Here is a 16,091-nt window from a genome sequence, read left to right as displayed (position 1 = left end):
AATAGGCTGAATATGGGCACACTGTCATTGTGATAGTGTGTCAGTCACCCCCAGTGCTGCCTCATATTGTTCTACGCAGGACTGCGGATTTTCTGCTCTATCACCGTGCTGGAATTTGAACTGCATAGAAATGCTCACCTATTCAAAAATGTTTAAAGACTTTGTTTGTTTTCAACATTCCTATGCCACGTATGTCTAGCTGTGTCTGTTCCCCTGCCTTTGCATGGATTTGGGAAAGGAACACATTTTAAAAGGTACAAGTGGAGAAAAAGCATAGGGTTGGGGTTTGGGTTTTTTTTTTTCACTTTCTCTGGTAGTGTAGCTTTTTTACATTGCAGTCATGTTCATTGCTAACAAGTCACAGGTGAGCACCACATGAGCAGATGAAGATATGATTATAATGGGTGTGTTGACAGTTCTTTATCCCTAACATATGCATCTTAACATGCACATGTGCATCTGTCATATAGTTAGAGTGGTTGCTTTTGGTTTCTTGGTGATGTGGATGCATGTGTGCAGTGTTTAAAAAATATATAACCCTTTTTCTCTATTTTTTGGCCAAATTCTTTTGAGCAGTGGTCATTATCTGTACCCCTAACTGAGCACCTTCTTACTAACTTTATGTATGGTCTGCTTGATTAAAGTGTGGAAAACAAGAATGTTGAGAGAAACAGGTATTGAAAGGGCTCTGGCAAGGTTGATTGAGAACATTGTTACAGAGATAACTCTAATAGACATTGCCGGTGGGAAAGAAACAGATTGGAAAAGTTAAAACACCCTCTCTGTCCTTCCAGGCACAGTAATGGGATCGAAATTGAGATATTTTGTTGTTGGATGATTACACAGTGTAGCTTTACTGTTAGATTTCACACAAGCCCTGGTGTCCCAGTTCAGTAAGAATGCTTTGATAGCTCTAAAACTTCACTAGAATCAAACAAGTTTTAGTACCTGGTCAATATAAGTATTTGACAGCAGTATTAAAATAAACCTTCATAAAATCCCTGCTGGGAAGCTCTGAGGAGCCAAAAATGTACGTTTCTGTGTTTGCTCTGCTATTCTTCCTATTTATGTTCTTTGTTCCTGAACTTTGATATGAAAAGAGGGAAAAAAACATGAAACTGCAAATCATCCAATTGTGTTTATATTTGCTGTCTCCTCTTCAGTAACCCAGAATACAAGGACACTCCAATGGATATTGCACAACTTCCTCATCTGCCAGAGAAAACCTCAGAATCCTCAGAGACCTCTGACTCTGAATCGGACTCAAAGGACAACTCAGGTAACACACATGGTGTGCCTTTACACCCACAAAAGGTTCATATGACAGCCACATGGTTGGCTTTCCAGTTGCTTTTGCTTCTCAAGGATTGTTCCATTACAACAAAACAAACAAACAAAAATTTCCTGTAAAATTAAATTGAAAAACACTAGCAAAATCTTTTAATGACCTCAGCAGTTCCACAGTATCTCCATTTCCTCAGTATTTTTCTTCACTCTGTGCATGCATCCTTGCCTACATTGCACTGAACTGAATATTTGGTTTCCCAGCTAAGCTTCATGAACAGGTGTTGTGCCTTGTGTAGAGGACCTGGGGTTGTAACTGTTGAATATAATTCTAGTTCTTGTCTTTCCAGAGTAGGTATACGTTCTGAAGATAAATCTCTACTGTCAATCTTTACGACCCTTTTTCCTGTGTAAATACATTTTTGAAGAGTCTCGCTAGGGGGCAGTGAAGATTGCAAAATTTGAGGGTTTTCTTGGGTTAAAAGAATTATATTTTATTAGAAAGTATGGGTTCAAGCACTTGTTTCTAAGCTCTTTAAGTCTGGAACTTCAGCTGTTTTTTAAAAGCTAAATGTACTTGTCAAACTCAGTGTGTAAATTAGTCCTGCAGATGGTCCAATGCACAGATGGTTCACACATTTGCCATTAGTTTTAAAAGTGGTTACCTAGGCACAGGTACAGATCATCTGGCTTTGAAAGGAGCATGGTTTCCTGTGGCCCAAAAACTAAGCATGTTACTCTGCTATAGTATGTGATACATATATCTGATTTTTCTCTCGTGTCTATGATAACAACCAAAAAAAAACTTGAGAAAATGGATCGCAGTGACATAAATCAAGCAAAAGCAAGGGGAGGATCAGGCCTTAATGTTACATTATATGATATGGCTGTTCTCTTTCATCTTTTGACTTTATTGGTTCTCCTTTGACAGCTTGGTTTGATGGTTTAAGTCAACACTAGGCACACATACAGGCTTGTTGCCCACCATTGCTGCAAATCTCTTCATCCATTCCCAGTGCTTCCTTTATGCTGTCTTGTTCCTAAATAGCCAAATAACACACATGTGGAGAACAGTTTGCATTTCCCATGTGCATTGTAAGTTTCTCCAGGTGAGAAGTGCATGTGCATTCATGGCTCCTAAGGCTGATGCAGAACAAGAGAGCATTCTGCAAAGGTGCACAGATGTATACCTCTCAGAAAGAGATTTCTGGGAGTCTTGGAAGACAGCAGAGGCAGGGGGTTGCTTCCTACAAAACAATTAATAGAAATGCCAAAGGACCTGAAATCAGAACAGCACCTTGGATGAAATTAACAAGTTCAGTTCAAGCTCTGATAAAATTCCAGGCAAACTTTGTGCAGCTTTGGACTACCTCACCCTAAGCCCACTCCTGACCAGCTAGAAACCATGGCCCTCAAAGAAAGCATTTTCAAAAAAAGAAAAAAAATTGTAGGAGAAATTCAGCCCTAGGTGGAACAAAAAGCTGGATGAGAATTAGGGGGTTGTGGCTGTTACTTTGCTCTGTGGGTTTATTTTTCAAAAGGGAGGGTCTTTCTGCTGCTGGTGACTCAAGCAAAAGTTCCACTAAGTGACTTGTGAAGCCCATTGCCCTGAATCCTCAGGCAGCTTCCCTGTCAAGCCCACCTTCTCCAGCACTTCTGGGAAACTGTTTGGTATTGACATGGCTCCAGGAGTAACCAATTTTTAGAGGAAAACTGGCCCTTCCCCCCTCCCCCTAAAACAAGCATACTGAAAAGGGTAGTACTTGGCTCTGATGAGTGAAAAAACATCTTTTGTTTCCCAACAAAAGATTTCTGGCTGGTCTGTAAAAGACGAGGTCTCCTGAAGCCTTTCATGATCCTTTCAAACATAGTGTGATAATGGAGCGTATTCAGTCTCAAAGCTGCTTTGGCTGTCTGAGTCCAGTGGGCTAGAGTGTTTATTTCATCCGTATTAGAATTAGGTAAAAATCTAAAACACAACTAAATTAATTCAGGCAAGAAGAGTGACAGTTTCTCAGTGCTGTAGCTGGGCTATTTTCAATGGCCCTTAGATGATTTGGATCAATCAAGAATTTAATTCGCTGCCTGAATTTTCTTCTGGGTGTTTTTTTTTATTATTATTTCTTGCCCTTCAGGGGAATATGAGAAGACAGTCTAGCAATGTAACAAAATTGTTTTAACTGGTTTATTCATTCAGATTTATACACGTATGGCCTGCTTCTCCTCTCACACGGGAGGAGATCAGCAGTAATTCCACTGAAGTCAGAGACACTATGCCATTTTGAAAGTGGCAATGGTGAGATGAGAGGACTGGAGTCTTCATTAGTAAATAGTGCTACACCTGGATGCCTGCCCACTGTAGGAGAACATGGATGTGAAAGAACAGTCACCAGAACATAACGGTCAAAATGGGATTGTTCACTGACTTCACTTTGGATGACACAGCTGTTGTGCTCACAGTTGTCAAAATGATTCTTGTCCAGCGACCAGATGAAAAGGCCCCCCTCAATGAAGGTGCAGGCCATGTAGCGTAGGCTTTTAGTGCCTTAACACAGAGAGATTCATGGTGATCAAAACTCTCCCAACACAATGTTGCGAAAAATTGTGGCTCTACAGAAGAGAAAGCCTTTTGCCAAAAAGTTTACTGCAATCAAACGTCATTGGTAGGTGGAAATCTGGACTTGGGTTACAATATTATGTTCCTGTTGCTAATGGTTTGTTTCACTTTCCTTTTGCTCCAGAGGACAATGAGAACTCAAAGTCAGATGAGAAAGGAAACCAGTCAGAAAACAGTGAAGACCCTGAATCCGACAGGAAAAAGTCAGGAAATCAGTCGGATAATGAAATGAACTGTAATGATGATGGGAACAGTTCCAGCAACCAGGACAGCAGGGACAGTGATGACAGCTTTGAAAACTCTGACTTCGAGAATCAAAAGGCCCCTGAGGACAGTTTTGGCACTCTTGGCTCTATGCAGATCAAGGTGGAGCGCTATGTTGAGAGTGAGTCAGACTTGCGGTTGCAGAACTGTGAATCACTGACCTCGGACAGTGCCAAGGACTCAGACAGTGCAGGGGAAGTAAATGCCCAGTCTTCCAGCAAACATCAAAAGAGGAAGAAGAGGAGAAAAAAGCAAAAGGGAGGCAGCATGATCCGGAGAAGGCTGTCAAGCACCTCAAGTCCAAATGGACTTGACTCATCTTTGGTGGACCAGCCCCAGCTGCTCTCGTCACCAAACAGTGCCTCAGTGCTCAAAATTAAAACAGAAATCTCAGAACCTATCAATTTTGATAATGATAGCAGTATTTGGAATTACCCACCCAACAGGGAAATCTCAAGGAATGAATCACCCTACAGTATGACCAAGCCCCCCAGCTCCGAGCACTTCCCTTCCCCCCAAGCCAGCAGTAGTTTACATGTCTCCATTCCAGACTCCGTTCTCACCCCGCCGGGGACTGAAAATACTGCCAGCCGTAAAACTCAGTTCAGCACCTCATCCAACTCGGCCTTGGCTCCTGTGTCCTCTGACCCTTTGTCACCCCCACTTTCAGCATCTCCACGGGACAAACATCCAGGAGGTCCCACAACTTCCAACTCTTTGTTGTACACTGGGGATCTGGAAGCCCTTCAGAGGTTACAAGCAGGCAATGTGGTGCTTCCTTTGGTTCACAGGGTAACAGGAACCCTTGCTGCGACCAGCACTGCTGCTCAGAGGGTCTACACCACTGGCACTATTCGCTATGCTCCAGCTGAAGTTACTTTAGCCATGCAGGGCAACCTCCTCCCCAACACCCATGCTGTTAACTTTGTTGATGTTAACAGCCCCAGCTTTGGGCTGGATCCTAAAACACCGATGGAAATGCTCTACCACCACGTTCACCGACTCAATATGTCGGGACCGTTTGGAAGTGCTGTGAGCGGGGCCAGTCTGACCCAAATGCCTGCAGGGAATGTGTTCACAACTGCCGAAGGACTTTTTTCCACTCTTCCATTTCCTGTGTACAGCAATGGCATTCACACTACACAGACTCTGGAACGGAAAGAGGATTGAAATATGACCACATACTGTGTTCAGTGTTATACTCTGAGGCATAGACTATGTTTTAATTTAGACCTTTAATTCTAGCACTTTGAATTTGAGCAGGTCAGCTTATTCTCTCAATATGATGGTCCCCATTTCATTCCCTTTCTCTTTAACTTGACTTATTCTTTAATGTAAAGATATTTTTTTATTTTTGCCTTCAGAGAGTCAAAGTACCAGTTGCCTGCCATTTTGTCTTCTTCTAAGATGTGTGTTTTTTCCTTTGCATCTTTATTAAGATGCCTTTAATATGTGTATGCCTCTGCCATAGAATACTCAGTGTTGTGGTAAAGAGATTTTAAAGTGACAACCATTGGTTTTACTTCAAAATGATCTTGATATGATCAAGATTAAAAGAGACAAGCATAAACAATGTGCCCTGTTTGACTAAGTCAAATGAAAAGGGGGTTTTGTTCCTAATTCCTTTAAAAATAGGGGATAGTATTTTAGAATTTTATGCAGAGTTTAATTCTCTTTTTATGGTTAAGATTTTCTTACTTGCACATAAAATAATTTGGGTTCTTAAAAAGTTAATTTCTGGCCTGTGACTAGAATGTTAAAAAGTTGGACTAAATGTTAATTACTGAAACTTTAACTTAATTTCTAAAACCATGGTGCTATCATTTATTAATCTGTAATGTCTTCATACAATATGCAGCTTGTGGGCTGGGTTTTTTGGAAAGAATGTGTTCCGTACCGGTTTATAGTCGGGTGCTGCAGTCTCCTTGGTTAGTTAAGACAAAAGCCCTCATTAACATTTGCTGCAGGACTTAAAATTTTTTACCTCCAAACTAACAAGCATAGCCTCACATCAAATTTAAATGGGTCAGGAAGCCTTTTTCAAAAAGTGCTTAAAAACAAAAAACTCAATTTAATTGACGCGAGGAGCAGTTTCTTAGGTGCATATTGTTTTGCTTTATTTTTTTCTCAGTGTAACTGAGGCTAATTTTACAACATCAAATAACACTTCAGAGTAAAAAAAAAAAAACAGAAGAACTATTTAACATGTTTTGTTTGTTTTTCATTTAATATTATAGAGGGAAGGTTGTAAATTTCTTTTTTTTCTTTGATTTGGATATTTTTTGTTGTTTTTTCCTTATTTCTAGTGTTGAAACCAATATGTTTTAAAACTAAAGAATGGGTTAATAAGCTTGAAATAGATAACTACAACTGAAAACTGCACATTAAGTAAAAGAAAAGAAATCTCCTATTTTGTCTTTGTTGCCAGAAATCACAGTGTAGTGTCAAACACTCCAAATGACTGTCAAATATAAATTCTTCTTCCACTCCATCTTTGGCAGCTGTTTGTTAAGGCATCTAATAACAGATGTGAGAACTGTAATGTGTACAATGTGTAAGTGTCCTTGGCTGTCAGTCCCATTGCAGTTTCAATGTGTGTTACTATATGCAGTATATACTAAGCTAATGTAGTTGTTTTGTCCTTTGTCTTCTCTGTGCTTTATCTCTAGTCCGGAGTGGTAAAGTCCCATTCCTGCAGTCCTAGTGAACCAGTGATTCTTGGGGGTTAGTGATTTTTGTGTGGTGGCCTTCCTCTGTAATGTCACCTTATGCTGCTTCCACTGTCTGTATACCTTTTAATTTCTGCTGTTGCTTTGCTGTTGTGTATTCTCAAACCTCTCTCTCCCCCTTCCTCTCTCCGCTCCCCTCCACACTTTTCCCCTCTCTCTTTCTCTCGCTCTCTCGTTCTCTCTTCTTCACTCTCAGAGATAAAAGACTCTTAACTAGCTCAAGGTTAATGGAGCCATTTTTCCCACAGAGGAATTCTGGGTATGACTTACTCTTCCAGTGTACCCCACAATGCACTACAGAGTAATGCTCAGAGATATTAAGCAAATTGACGCCATATAGCCTCAGTTGTTAACATTCCCAGAGTCCCTTGTGCTCGAACTGTAAGCAGAGGGTGCATTTCTTTGGTTTTCTCCCAGGTAGGCTGGCGGAGTAATACGTAGAGCAATTACAGTGAGATAGGAAATGCTCTCAAAGGTTGACCAGCATTGTTTAAAAAGGAAACTGAGCTTAGAATTGTCATATATATTTGCTTATGTGTGCAATGCTAATATATTAACTCAGCTGTCCTTTGAATTTTTGATCACTCACTGCATTGAGTCAATTCCTGAGGTAGCTTTGAATTTGAGAAGTAGGTCCAAGCCACAGTGGAGTAATAGCAAAAAAGGAATTGGATGCCACAAAATTAATTAATGAGCTTGTTTTTAAAGGTTCCATTGGAAGGATTTAAGTAGGTCTAAAAAAGGCGAGAAAGCTGACTGGGAAATTCAAAGTTTAATTTTGGAAGCTCTGCTCTAGCTTTGGAACAATCAAAGGAGTGCACCTATCAGCTACAAAGAACAGCTAGACAGCTGTTGTTGTTTTGGTTTTTTTTTTATAAATGTTTCTGTGTTGTGTCAAAATGATTTCTGGTGATTTAAACTAACAGATAATCACAGCTGCTGTCTAAATCCATAGTGTTTAAAATTACAAAATGAAAAAAAAACTTCATTACCTGTGAAGACTGTGTCTGTGTTTTTAACTATTTCTTGTACAAATATATGAAATCTTTTATGAGGAGACTGGTGCCAAGTAGCTGAATAATGGGGAAAGGGATTCTGTTCGTATAAATCTTAGCAGTGTTACCAACTCTACAATATAAAAAAAATTAAAATGTTAAAAAGTGACAGCTATGGTACATTTATTTTGTGTTAAGCTAACCGAATCTAACTTCTTGAGTGCCTGGCTTATTTGAAACATTTTTTTCATTGATCATTGATAATGCTGCAAATCAGAAATGTACATACTTCATTTACAACAGGGTTCTTTTTATACTTTTGTAGATTCTCATACATGTCATACATGGTTGTCTTTATGTAACTTAATTTTTTTTCATCCCGCAGGTGCCATTTTCATAATAAACTTCTCTTGGATTTGTTACTATCTGGCATCATTTCTTTTACATATAACCATCCTGACTAATGAATGCTGGTAGTATTTGTTTGAGCAGGTATTTTTTAATTGTTTTGTTTAAAAAAAAAAAAAAAAAAAAAAAAAAAAACCAAGAAAAAAATAACCAAAAATCAAAGAGGATAAAGCTAGATTTTATTAACACTTGCGAAATGAAGAAAAGAAGCTGCCAAGATGTAGGTTAAGAATGCTAATCCAAATACTACAACAAACTTGCCACCATCCTAAATTCTCAGCTACCCCAACTCATTGTCATATTGAGCATTTTTATGCACATTATCAAAGCTGAATAATGGACCTGCAACATTAACCACTATAGAAAGTGTGCATTTTTTCTTGATTAATGCACACTGGAAGAAGTCAGCTTTTGTACATTAATCATTTAAAATGCACTTTATATTTTCATTTTTGTACTCTACAATGTTACTATGAAACTCTTCAGTCACATTATATCCTACCTAGGCTGCTGATTCTTTTAAACGTGTACTTTCTTTCCCCAGACTGGCAACATGTAAGTTGTTGGTGTCGTGTGGCTAGACTTTCTGCCTTTACAGACTGAGGACAGAAACATTTACCAGTGTAGAAAAGACAAGGCAAAAAGCCTTGACCTCACAACTGAAGGGAAAAAAAAAGTCAAATACAGTTTTGATTATGCAGACATCCACACACTGTGGTTGACCCTAAAAAGGGAACAGCCATTGGCGATTACACCTGCATAAATTCTGAAAAAAGGCCCAGAGCGAGCGTGTTTGGTCTCTGCTGTGAAAAGCAAGGAGAAGCTATGCTACGGCAGATGCCGCCCCAGGTGCCCATCGCTGCGGGCTGACTCTGGCGGTGGCTGCGGCACGTGCGAGGAGGGGCTGGCTCGTGGCAGGGGAGGGGAGCGGGACCCGTCTCACCCACGGCTCACACGGTCTCTGCGTTTCTCCTTCACTCATTGGCTTTCTTTACAGTACCTCCCCAGCCTGTGACAAAGATTTCCAGATTCCATACTTTCTTTTGTTATTGCTGAGTATGCAATCTCTAAGAACGCAAATTTGGGGCATGTAAAGTCAAGATAGTGCTGCCAAAAGCTGTAAGCAATTTTGAGTGCCCAAATCTTTTCTCCTCTGTATGTCCACTTACTTAGAAATTAAAACTACTGGGCTAGTCATTCTGTATCAGATTTTGGTTGCCTTATTAATGCTAAGTAAAACTGTCTAATCAGTTGCACAGTTCTCAGCACATCTCTTTACAGCAAAAGATGAACTCAGCTGAAGAGCACGTGAATGTCGCTTGCTGGGCTGATAAAACAACAACAAAAAAAACCCACAAAAAATGTACGCACAGCTATAGCTCAGTGAGCCAGCCCAGTAGCTTCATAGCCTAAAGTCTGGCTCTTTGAGTTTCCGAGCAGTTCAGGATTCCCACTTCCCAGGCTCCAAGCATTAAGTTTGATATGTCTCCAGCTTACAGGGGGTAGAAAGGAGCAGAGGTTAGTGGTGCTGCTGTCTGCTCTGCTCGCATGTTCCAGTTGGCAATGCATCTTGTTTATGAGGTAGCTAAGGGTACGGCTGCCAACCGAGAGGAAAACAGTTTAAATGGAAATTGGAAGAATGACCAGAATAAAGCCTAATGGAAGAATAACATGCCTGTTCCAAATAAGTATTAACCAATATTAACTAAAGCCACTAATTCCAAGAAGGGGCTTGAGGGGGGCATTTCTGAGTTGTTGTAAAGGCTTTTTAAGTCTCAACCATACTGCCTATACATTGCATCAGAGCACAGAGTCGATGGTCAAGATGAATAGACTGCTCTAAGACTCCCAGTTGAATGAGAAAGTTTGTGCATTAAAGAAAACGATGGAAAGGCTGTTTCATGGGGTTTTTTTATAGTGGTGCTGTTTCATTAGTTTAGCTTTGGGGAATGGATTTGGTAAATTATTATTTGTAGCAACTTTAAGAAACAAAAACAACTGCTTGAAAGGGTTGAATCCTTTGAAAAGGGTTCTTTGGAGTTGGCCTGGTTGCTATTTTTATAATATTTGAAGAAAAACTGTTTGCCATGCAGGAAGTTGGGCAAACTTTGTCAAGTCATTTCATCAAAGAACATTTCCTAAAACAACTGATAGCAGTAACTGCCATCTCTGGAAAGTCTGTTTCTGAGCCACTTGTTTTGCAAGGTGATATACGTAGGTATCTAAAAGCCACCTGAAGGGTTGCAAGGGGAAAAGGGCTCTTTCAAAGTGTCATGACTCTGAAAAGTTACAGTGATAGAAAAATGTTTCAGGACTACTTAGATAACCAGCTGTGACAGCTTGCACTGGTCCTATTGCAAGGTGGTCATGTCAGTGGAGTAACTGTGATGCCCCTGACAGCACATTTATTGTTCTGATTCTAGGAGCTGCATTAGTTTAAATGTGTCAGTGCTTTCAGAACTATTTGCATAGTATTTTTCCTTCTTGCCATTGTAATTTCTTTATTTTCATTTTAGGGCTGGGGTGGGAGGGTGGAAAGGCTGGATGTGCATTGTCAACTAATTTAATGAACTGTCATCTATCCAGCGAGTTTACTGAGGAGCCTACAGAAATGTGAACAAATGGGATGTCACCAGAGCCACAGATGCTCAGGTAAGATCAAACCATTTATAAAACATGCACATGCATGCACACAGACATACAGATCTGCTACCTCTGAAAGCCAGTTGGGCTTTCAGACTGGGCAGGGTAGTACCTATGTATATATGCATAATAAAGGTCCTTTCTTCCCCTCTTCCACCTATTCCTTCATCTTTTCATCAGAAGCAGTGAGTACAGGAAGCTGTTTTCATAAAACATACCCAATCACATCAACACTTTCTTCCACCAAATCAAACAGGATCTTTCTGAAAGCAACAGGACTCGAGATAAGCCAAGGATGCAGAGTTCTGCTTTTAATTGGCCCAAATCAAGATGGGTATTCTCCACCACAGTTTTGTTCAGAATCCTAAATTCAGCAGGAGAGAGTGGAAGAACAGCTTTTACTTCCATAATCACCATGAGGTGGGCCTTTTGGCAAAACAAAAGCCCAGAGTAGTTCAGCTTTCTTTCATATAAATAACCACATTTCTAGAAGTATCCCACACTAGAAGTAAAACCAGAGAGCTTAGTGACTCAGGTCCAAAGCCATGCAAATGAAGACAATAATTATGAGTTTGATTACATTTGTAGGAAGTTAAAAATCTTTCCCATCTTGTAGGAGTTGTGTAGACTAGATGTAATGCAGAAAATAAGGGATCTTTTAATAGACACCAACAGTACAATGAGTACTGACTTAATGCCCAGGCAAAAAGATCATCAGGACCCAATAAAGGCTTATGGGAAGTCAGTGGGAGAAGGTTTGCATTGCTTTGCAGGTAGGAGACTTTATTGCCCAGTACTTTGTCTCAAATTACCTTTCACTGACTCTAGAGACTTGGAAAGTATTGAGATTACCTTTCCCATTACAAGTTTTCCTGAGAAAAAGGACCCTGTCTTGTTTGTAATAAAAGCAAATGTAATATTTTCTTGCAAAAGGAAGGGAATCAGGTTTTCCTCTTGCTTTAAAAGCTTTCACAGATTTATAGCGGAAATGACAGGAACAGGATGTATTAACCGTATGACCCCAGCAGAATGAGTCTACACCCTTGATTGATTTAAAAGTTTATCTGTGTCCTCTGAATAGCCACAAGGGGTCAAGTCTTGGTCCTGCTCAAATCAATGAGAGCTTGACTAATGACTTTAATGGCTTCAGGAACAGGACCAAAGTTTTGAGCCAATACTCATAAGTAAATAACAAAGCAGAGCCTATAGCACGGACTGCAGACAAACAAGTCGGGCTAATTGGTACAGGGCATCAAGTTTCCTTTCTAATCCTGTACAGCACCACTCACACGCTAAGAGAGCAGCTCTTTTTTGTTTAATTAAAAAGTCTTTCCCAGTCTTCCCAAACTGCAGGGTCTGATCCTTCCAGAGATTCCTGCCTTTAAAACGGGTGGGGAGTGAGGCAGAGGCACAGGTAGGACTAGGAAGGCTTTGCCTTCTCACGCATGCTCTGTGAGAGTGGCCTTGGCTGCCTGGGTCTTCAATATGAAAGCAAAGGACTCTGAGGTGGAAACTCTGCTGGACATCAAAGCTTGTATTTTCTGAACTACCAGCACTGCTACCTGACAGCAGCACCAATATTACCAGTACAGCTCTCCCAGACCCTCTTTGAATATCATCCAAGAGATGGGAAAGTTCAGCACATTGTAAGGAGGTGAGTAGTCACTGAAACCAGTTTCCAATTTCTGTTCAGTACTGTGAATCTCTGAGGCCTCTTGGCATGCTTTGCAGTCTCTCCTGTACCTCAGTTAAAATTTCATTTCTTTCTTCTAGCCAGTTCTCTGCTTTATTGCAGCATGTAAGATAGCATCCTGCAGGGTAGTGACAAAAGCTGATTTCAGCTCAAAAAGTCCAGTCTCCTTAGATTATAACAAGTGGAAAGAACTAGGATTCTCCAAAGATTTACTTCAAGCTGAAAACACACCCTAAATGCTGTGATTCATCCCCATAGCAAGGACCCAGGGATCTTAGACTTTGCAGGGTAAGATCAGTTTCTGAAAACAGGCCTCCCACTTACTGCTCACTGGCACTTTGAACAAGCTCTGATTTTTGCCCTCTTCCCCACTTAAAAGGAAAGCTCCTTGCTGCTCTGTATACTTTCGCCTCTGCTGCAAGACCTGCAGCTGATGGGCCCGGCTTGGCCCCCTTCAGTTCCTAGATAATTTTTTTCACTGAGCGTTACCTGAAATTTCCAATTGCATGTTGACATAATCATTTGCTTCCCATGAGGCTGTAGCCTTCATGTTTTCTGTATGGCATCATTTTTTATCTTTTTTCCACCACCTTTGCTTTTGGCTTTGCCCATCCTTTTTAACTTCACAATGTCTCCAAACACACACCCCTGGGTGCATAGCACTTCTCCAGCGTGATCTATAACCATTACTGCCACTCCCTGGCCCTTGTTACCAAGCCAATTTTATATCCAATCGAGTATTTTACCATCAGTCCCATACTTGCTAACCTTATAAATTAATCTGTTATGTGGCACTGTATTGAGAGCCTTTTCAAGTCCAAGTAAATTATGTCTCCTTCTTCACCCCTGTCCACTCTCATTGTCACTTCCTCAGAGAAATGAATCGAGATTGTTAAGCATGACCTCCCTTTTGTAAATCCATGCTGACTATCTCTAACCAATCTATATTAGATTGATATTAAATCAGGACACAGACTCAAAGGGGGCTGCTATATAAATGCAACCTAAGGTTGCTTCATGTGGAGATGAGAGATGGGAATCGCTGATACACTGAAGTTAACAGTACCAGGTCTGATGGCTTGCCAATAACTTATTAGTGGCCAGACCCCTCCCCAGGGTCACAACCAGAACTTCTCCAGAGAAAACAAAAGCTTTTATCTGCATTTGCCTACCGTGTTTCTACTGCAGACGTGAATGTGGTCACTGAGGATGAGGAGAGAGCTGGGCTCTGCTTTTATTCATCTATGATGAAGTCAAAATCACAAAGACATTGCAAAAACCTCATTTTCAACAGAATGTTGCCCCACAGCTTCTGAGAAAAGCTGTATCTGCATTGCCTAAGGTGCATGTCAAAAGGCAGCACGGGCATTTGCTTTTTTGTACAAGTACAGCCACAGGATACCAAGAGAGTCTCCCGCCTTGGCCAAGGTGCTGGAGAGTACGGGTGTTACATCAACTGCAACAATTTTCCCAACAGCCCATTAAGACTTTTGGGATCTTGCTTCCCCTGAAGCATGTGCCTGTTCTGATTACGTGTCACTACTGACTGGTGCCAGAGAAGCAACTTTTTCCATGGAGATTAACAACAGCAAGAGGTGGGCTCAGGGACTGCAAGGTACAGCTGAGTGAATCGCACACCATGTCCCCTTTCTTGCTTGCTGGGGTATGAAGAAGGCAGCCTACACAAGCAGGGAGAGGAAAGAGACTCTCAGCAGTGAATCCTGGCAGCAGTTTAGGTATAAATTAGGTAAATTTTGCTAGCTTTTCTACCTCTGTGAATGGAAATATCTCCCTCAATGTTGTAAGCATAATTGATGTCTCTTTAGTTTGGGTGGGGAAAAAAAATTTGAATTGATCCCAATGGTCTGTCTTGAGCTTCTTTGACAATGTACGCACAAAGCACACCAAGATCCAGAGGAGGTCAAAGACATCCCTTGGGAAACTAACCTTTAGCCCCCTGCCTCATAGCACACGCAAGGTGCACACAGGAAGCCTTATAATCTACACCCTGGGGAGACTTATGGCTTATATCCTATAAATACACATGTATGGTTCCCTTTGGCCTTCAAATCAGAAATGCGATAGTCTATGTATATGGTGGGAGAGATGTTGTTCTGGGAGAGTTCAGCACAGTCAGTGCTGCTGCAGGACTTAGATATTCTGGCAGATATCCACTGAAACAAAGGAAAGAGGCCCCCCAAATCAGTTTGGCTTGCTTTCAAGTCCTTGACCCTGTAACAGCCAGTACAGACATGCTCAGAAAAATAACTTGCAAAAACAGTAGGTCAATACAGAGAAGCATAACTTAAAGATAAGGGTTATAAGGATATAAAGAAATAGTTGGAACATGTCTTCCCTGTTTGGAAGCGAAGATTGCTCATGTGCTTTATGATGAAAGAGTTCTAAAGAGGAAGTTAAACTATTATGTATTTCTTAGGCAAATAAAAAAGCAGAAAAGCAAAACACCAAGTTGCTAGAGTTATCACATTGCTGGTATCTGCAGCTAAAAAATGTAGCGCCTTGCCATTGGCATAAAGATACCTCACAGCTATATAGAGCCCACAGTCAAAGAAACATGGTTTAATATCAAGTGCATCATATACAGTTATACATACAAACTAAGTGACCAAACATCTTTAAGGAATCAGCTATTGGATAGGCATACACCCTAGAAAGTTCGATCAGACAGCAAGTTATATACCGTACCCTTCAAGCAGAAATTGTATAGACACTTTTCTGAACACATCTGATCATGGGTGACAGATCAGATGATGGTGACCTTCCCTTCTGACCGTAAGACCCCATTGAAACAGTGACCTTGCTGACACTAGTAAGAAATCTGCTCTATAAGTGCGCGATTTGTGGAGTTAAGGATTAGACAAACTAAGAACAATAAAAAGTGAACAAAACATGTGAAATAACAGTAGCAGCAAAATTACTTGTCCTGATTATAAGTTTCTGCCTATGATTTCCAGCATATTTTTGTGAGCAAACAGTGAAGTTTTTTGAGGGATCGAAAGTGTCTTTTCATTATTGTGTTGGCTCCATGTTCTCCTGCCGCAGGTGAGTTGTACTTACAGGAATCAGCAGTGCACTTCAGAGAAAGCATCCATGGGAGGAGCGGGTGGGAACCGACATTTGAGATAGGAGATAATCCTTTAACTTCAGCATTAAGTGTCTGCAGGATGCATCTGCCTTCTCTGCTTCTTTAGTTCACAGCTCGAACATCTCCATACATCAAAACTGAAATGGCTCCCCACAACGAGCAGGGACTCACACCAGCCGGACGGCTTGAGCACTGTGCGGCAGCCGCGGCAGGGCAGCACGGGCCACGGGACTCCACCGCAGGCCTGCCTCGCTGTCAGCCGTCACGCTCTGCACGCTCTCCCTCCTATACATTATTCCTGGCTGGCAGCGTCAGGGGTATACTGACTCGGGCGGGTGTGGGCACAGCACAG

The 16,091-nt window shown here is 41.0% G+C and overlaps 1 protein-coding gene across 5 annotated transcripts in view; it reads left to right on the top strand.

Moving 5' to 3' along the window:
- The window catches only part of NPAS3 (neuronal PAS domain protein 3), a 629,276-nt gene extending 620,965 nt beyond the window's left edge, over nucleotides 1-8,311 (top strand). For all 5 annotated transcript variants that reach the window (XM_030000462.1, XM_030000432.1, XM_030000440.1 and 2 more), the window contains 2 exons: nucleotides 1,164-1,279; nucleotides 4,026-8,311. In XM_030000462.1, coding sequence (XP_029856322.1) covers nucleotides 1,164-1,279; nucleotides 4,026-5,335 — 1,426 coding nt within the window. In that variant the 3' untranslated portion in view covers nucleotides 5,336-8,311. The remainder of the gene's footprint in view (nucleotides 1-1,163; nucleotides 1,280-4,025) is intronic.
- Nucleotides 8,312-16,091: the final 7,780 nt, after the last annotated feature.

The sequence above is a fragment of the Aquila chrysaetos genome, chromosome 2 (assembly GCF_900496995.4).
Source record: "Aquila chrysaetos chrysaetos chromosome 2, bAquChr1.4, whole genome shotgun sequence".
NCBI classification, from domain to species: domain Eukaryota; kingdom Metazoa; phylum Chordata; class Aves; order Accipitriformes; family Accipitridae; genus Aquila; species Aquila chrysaetos.
Note: the sequence above shows the minus strand (reverse complement) of the source record. Positions and strands in the feature narration are given on the sequence as shown.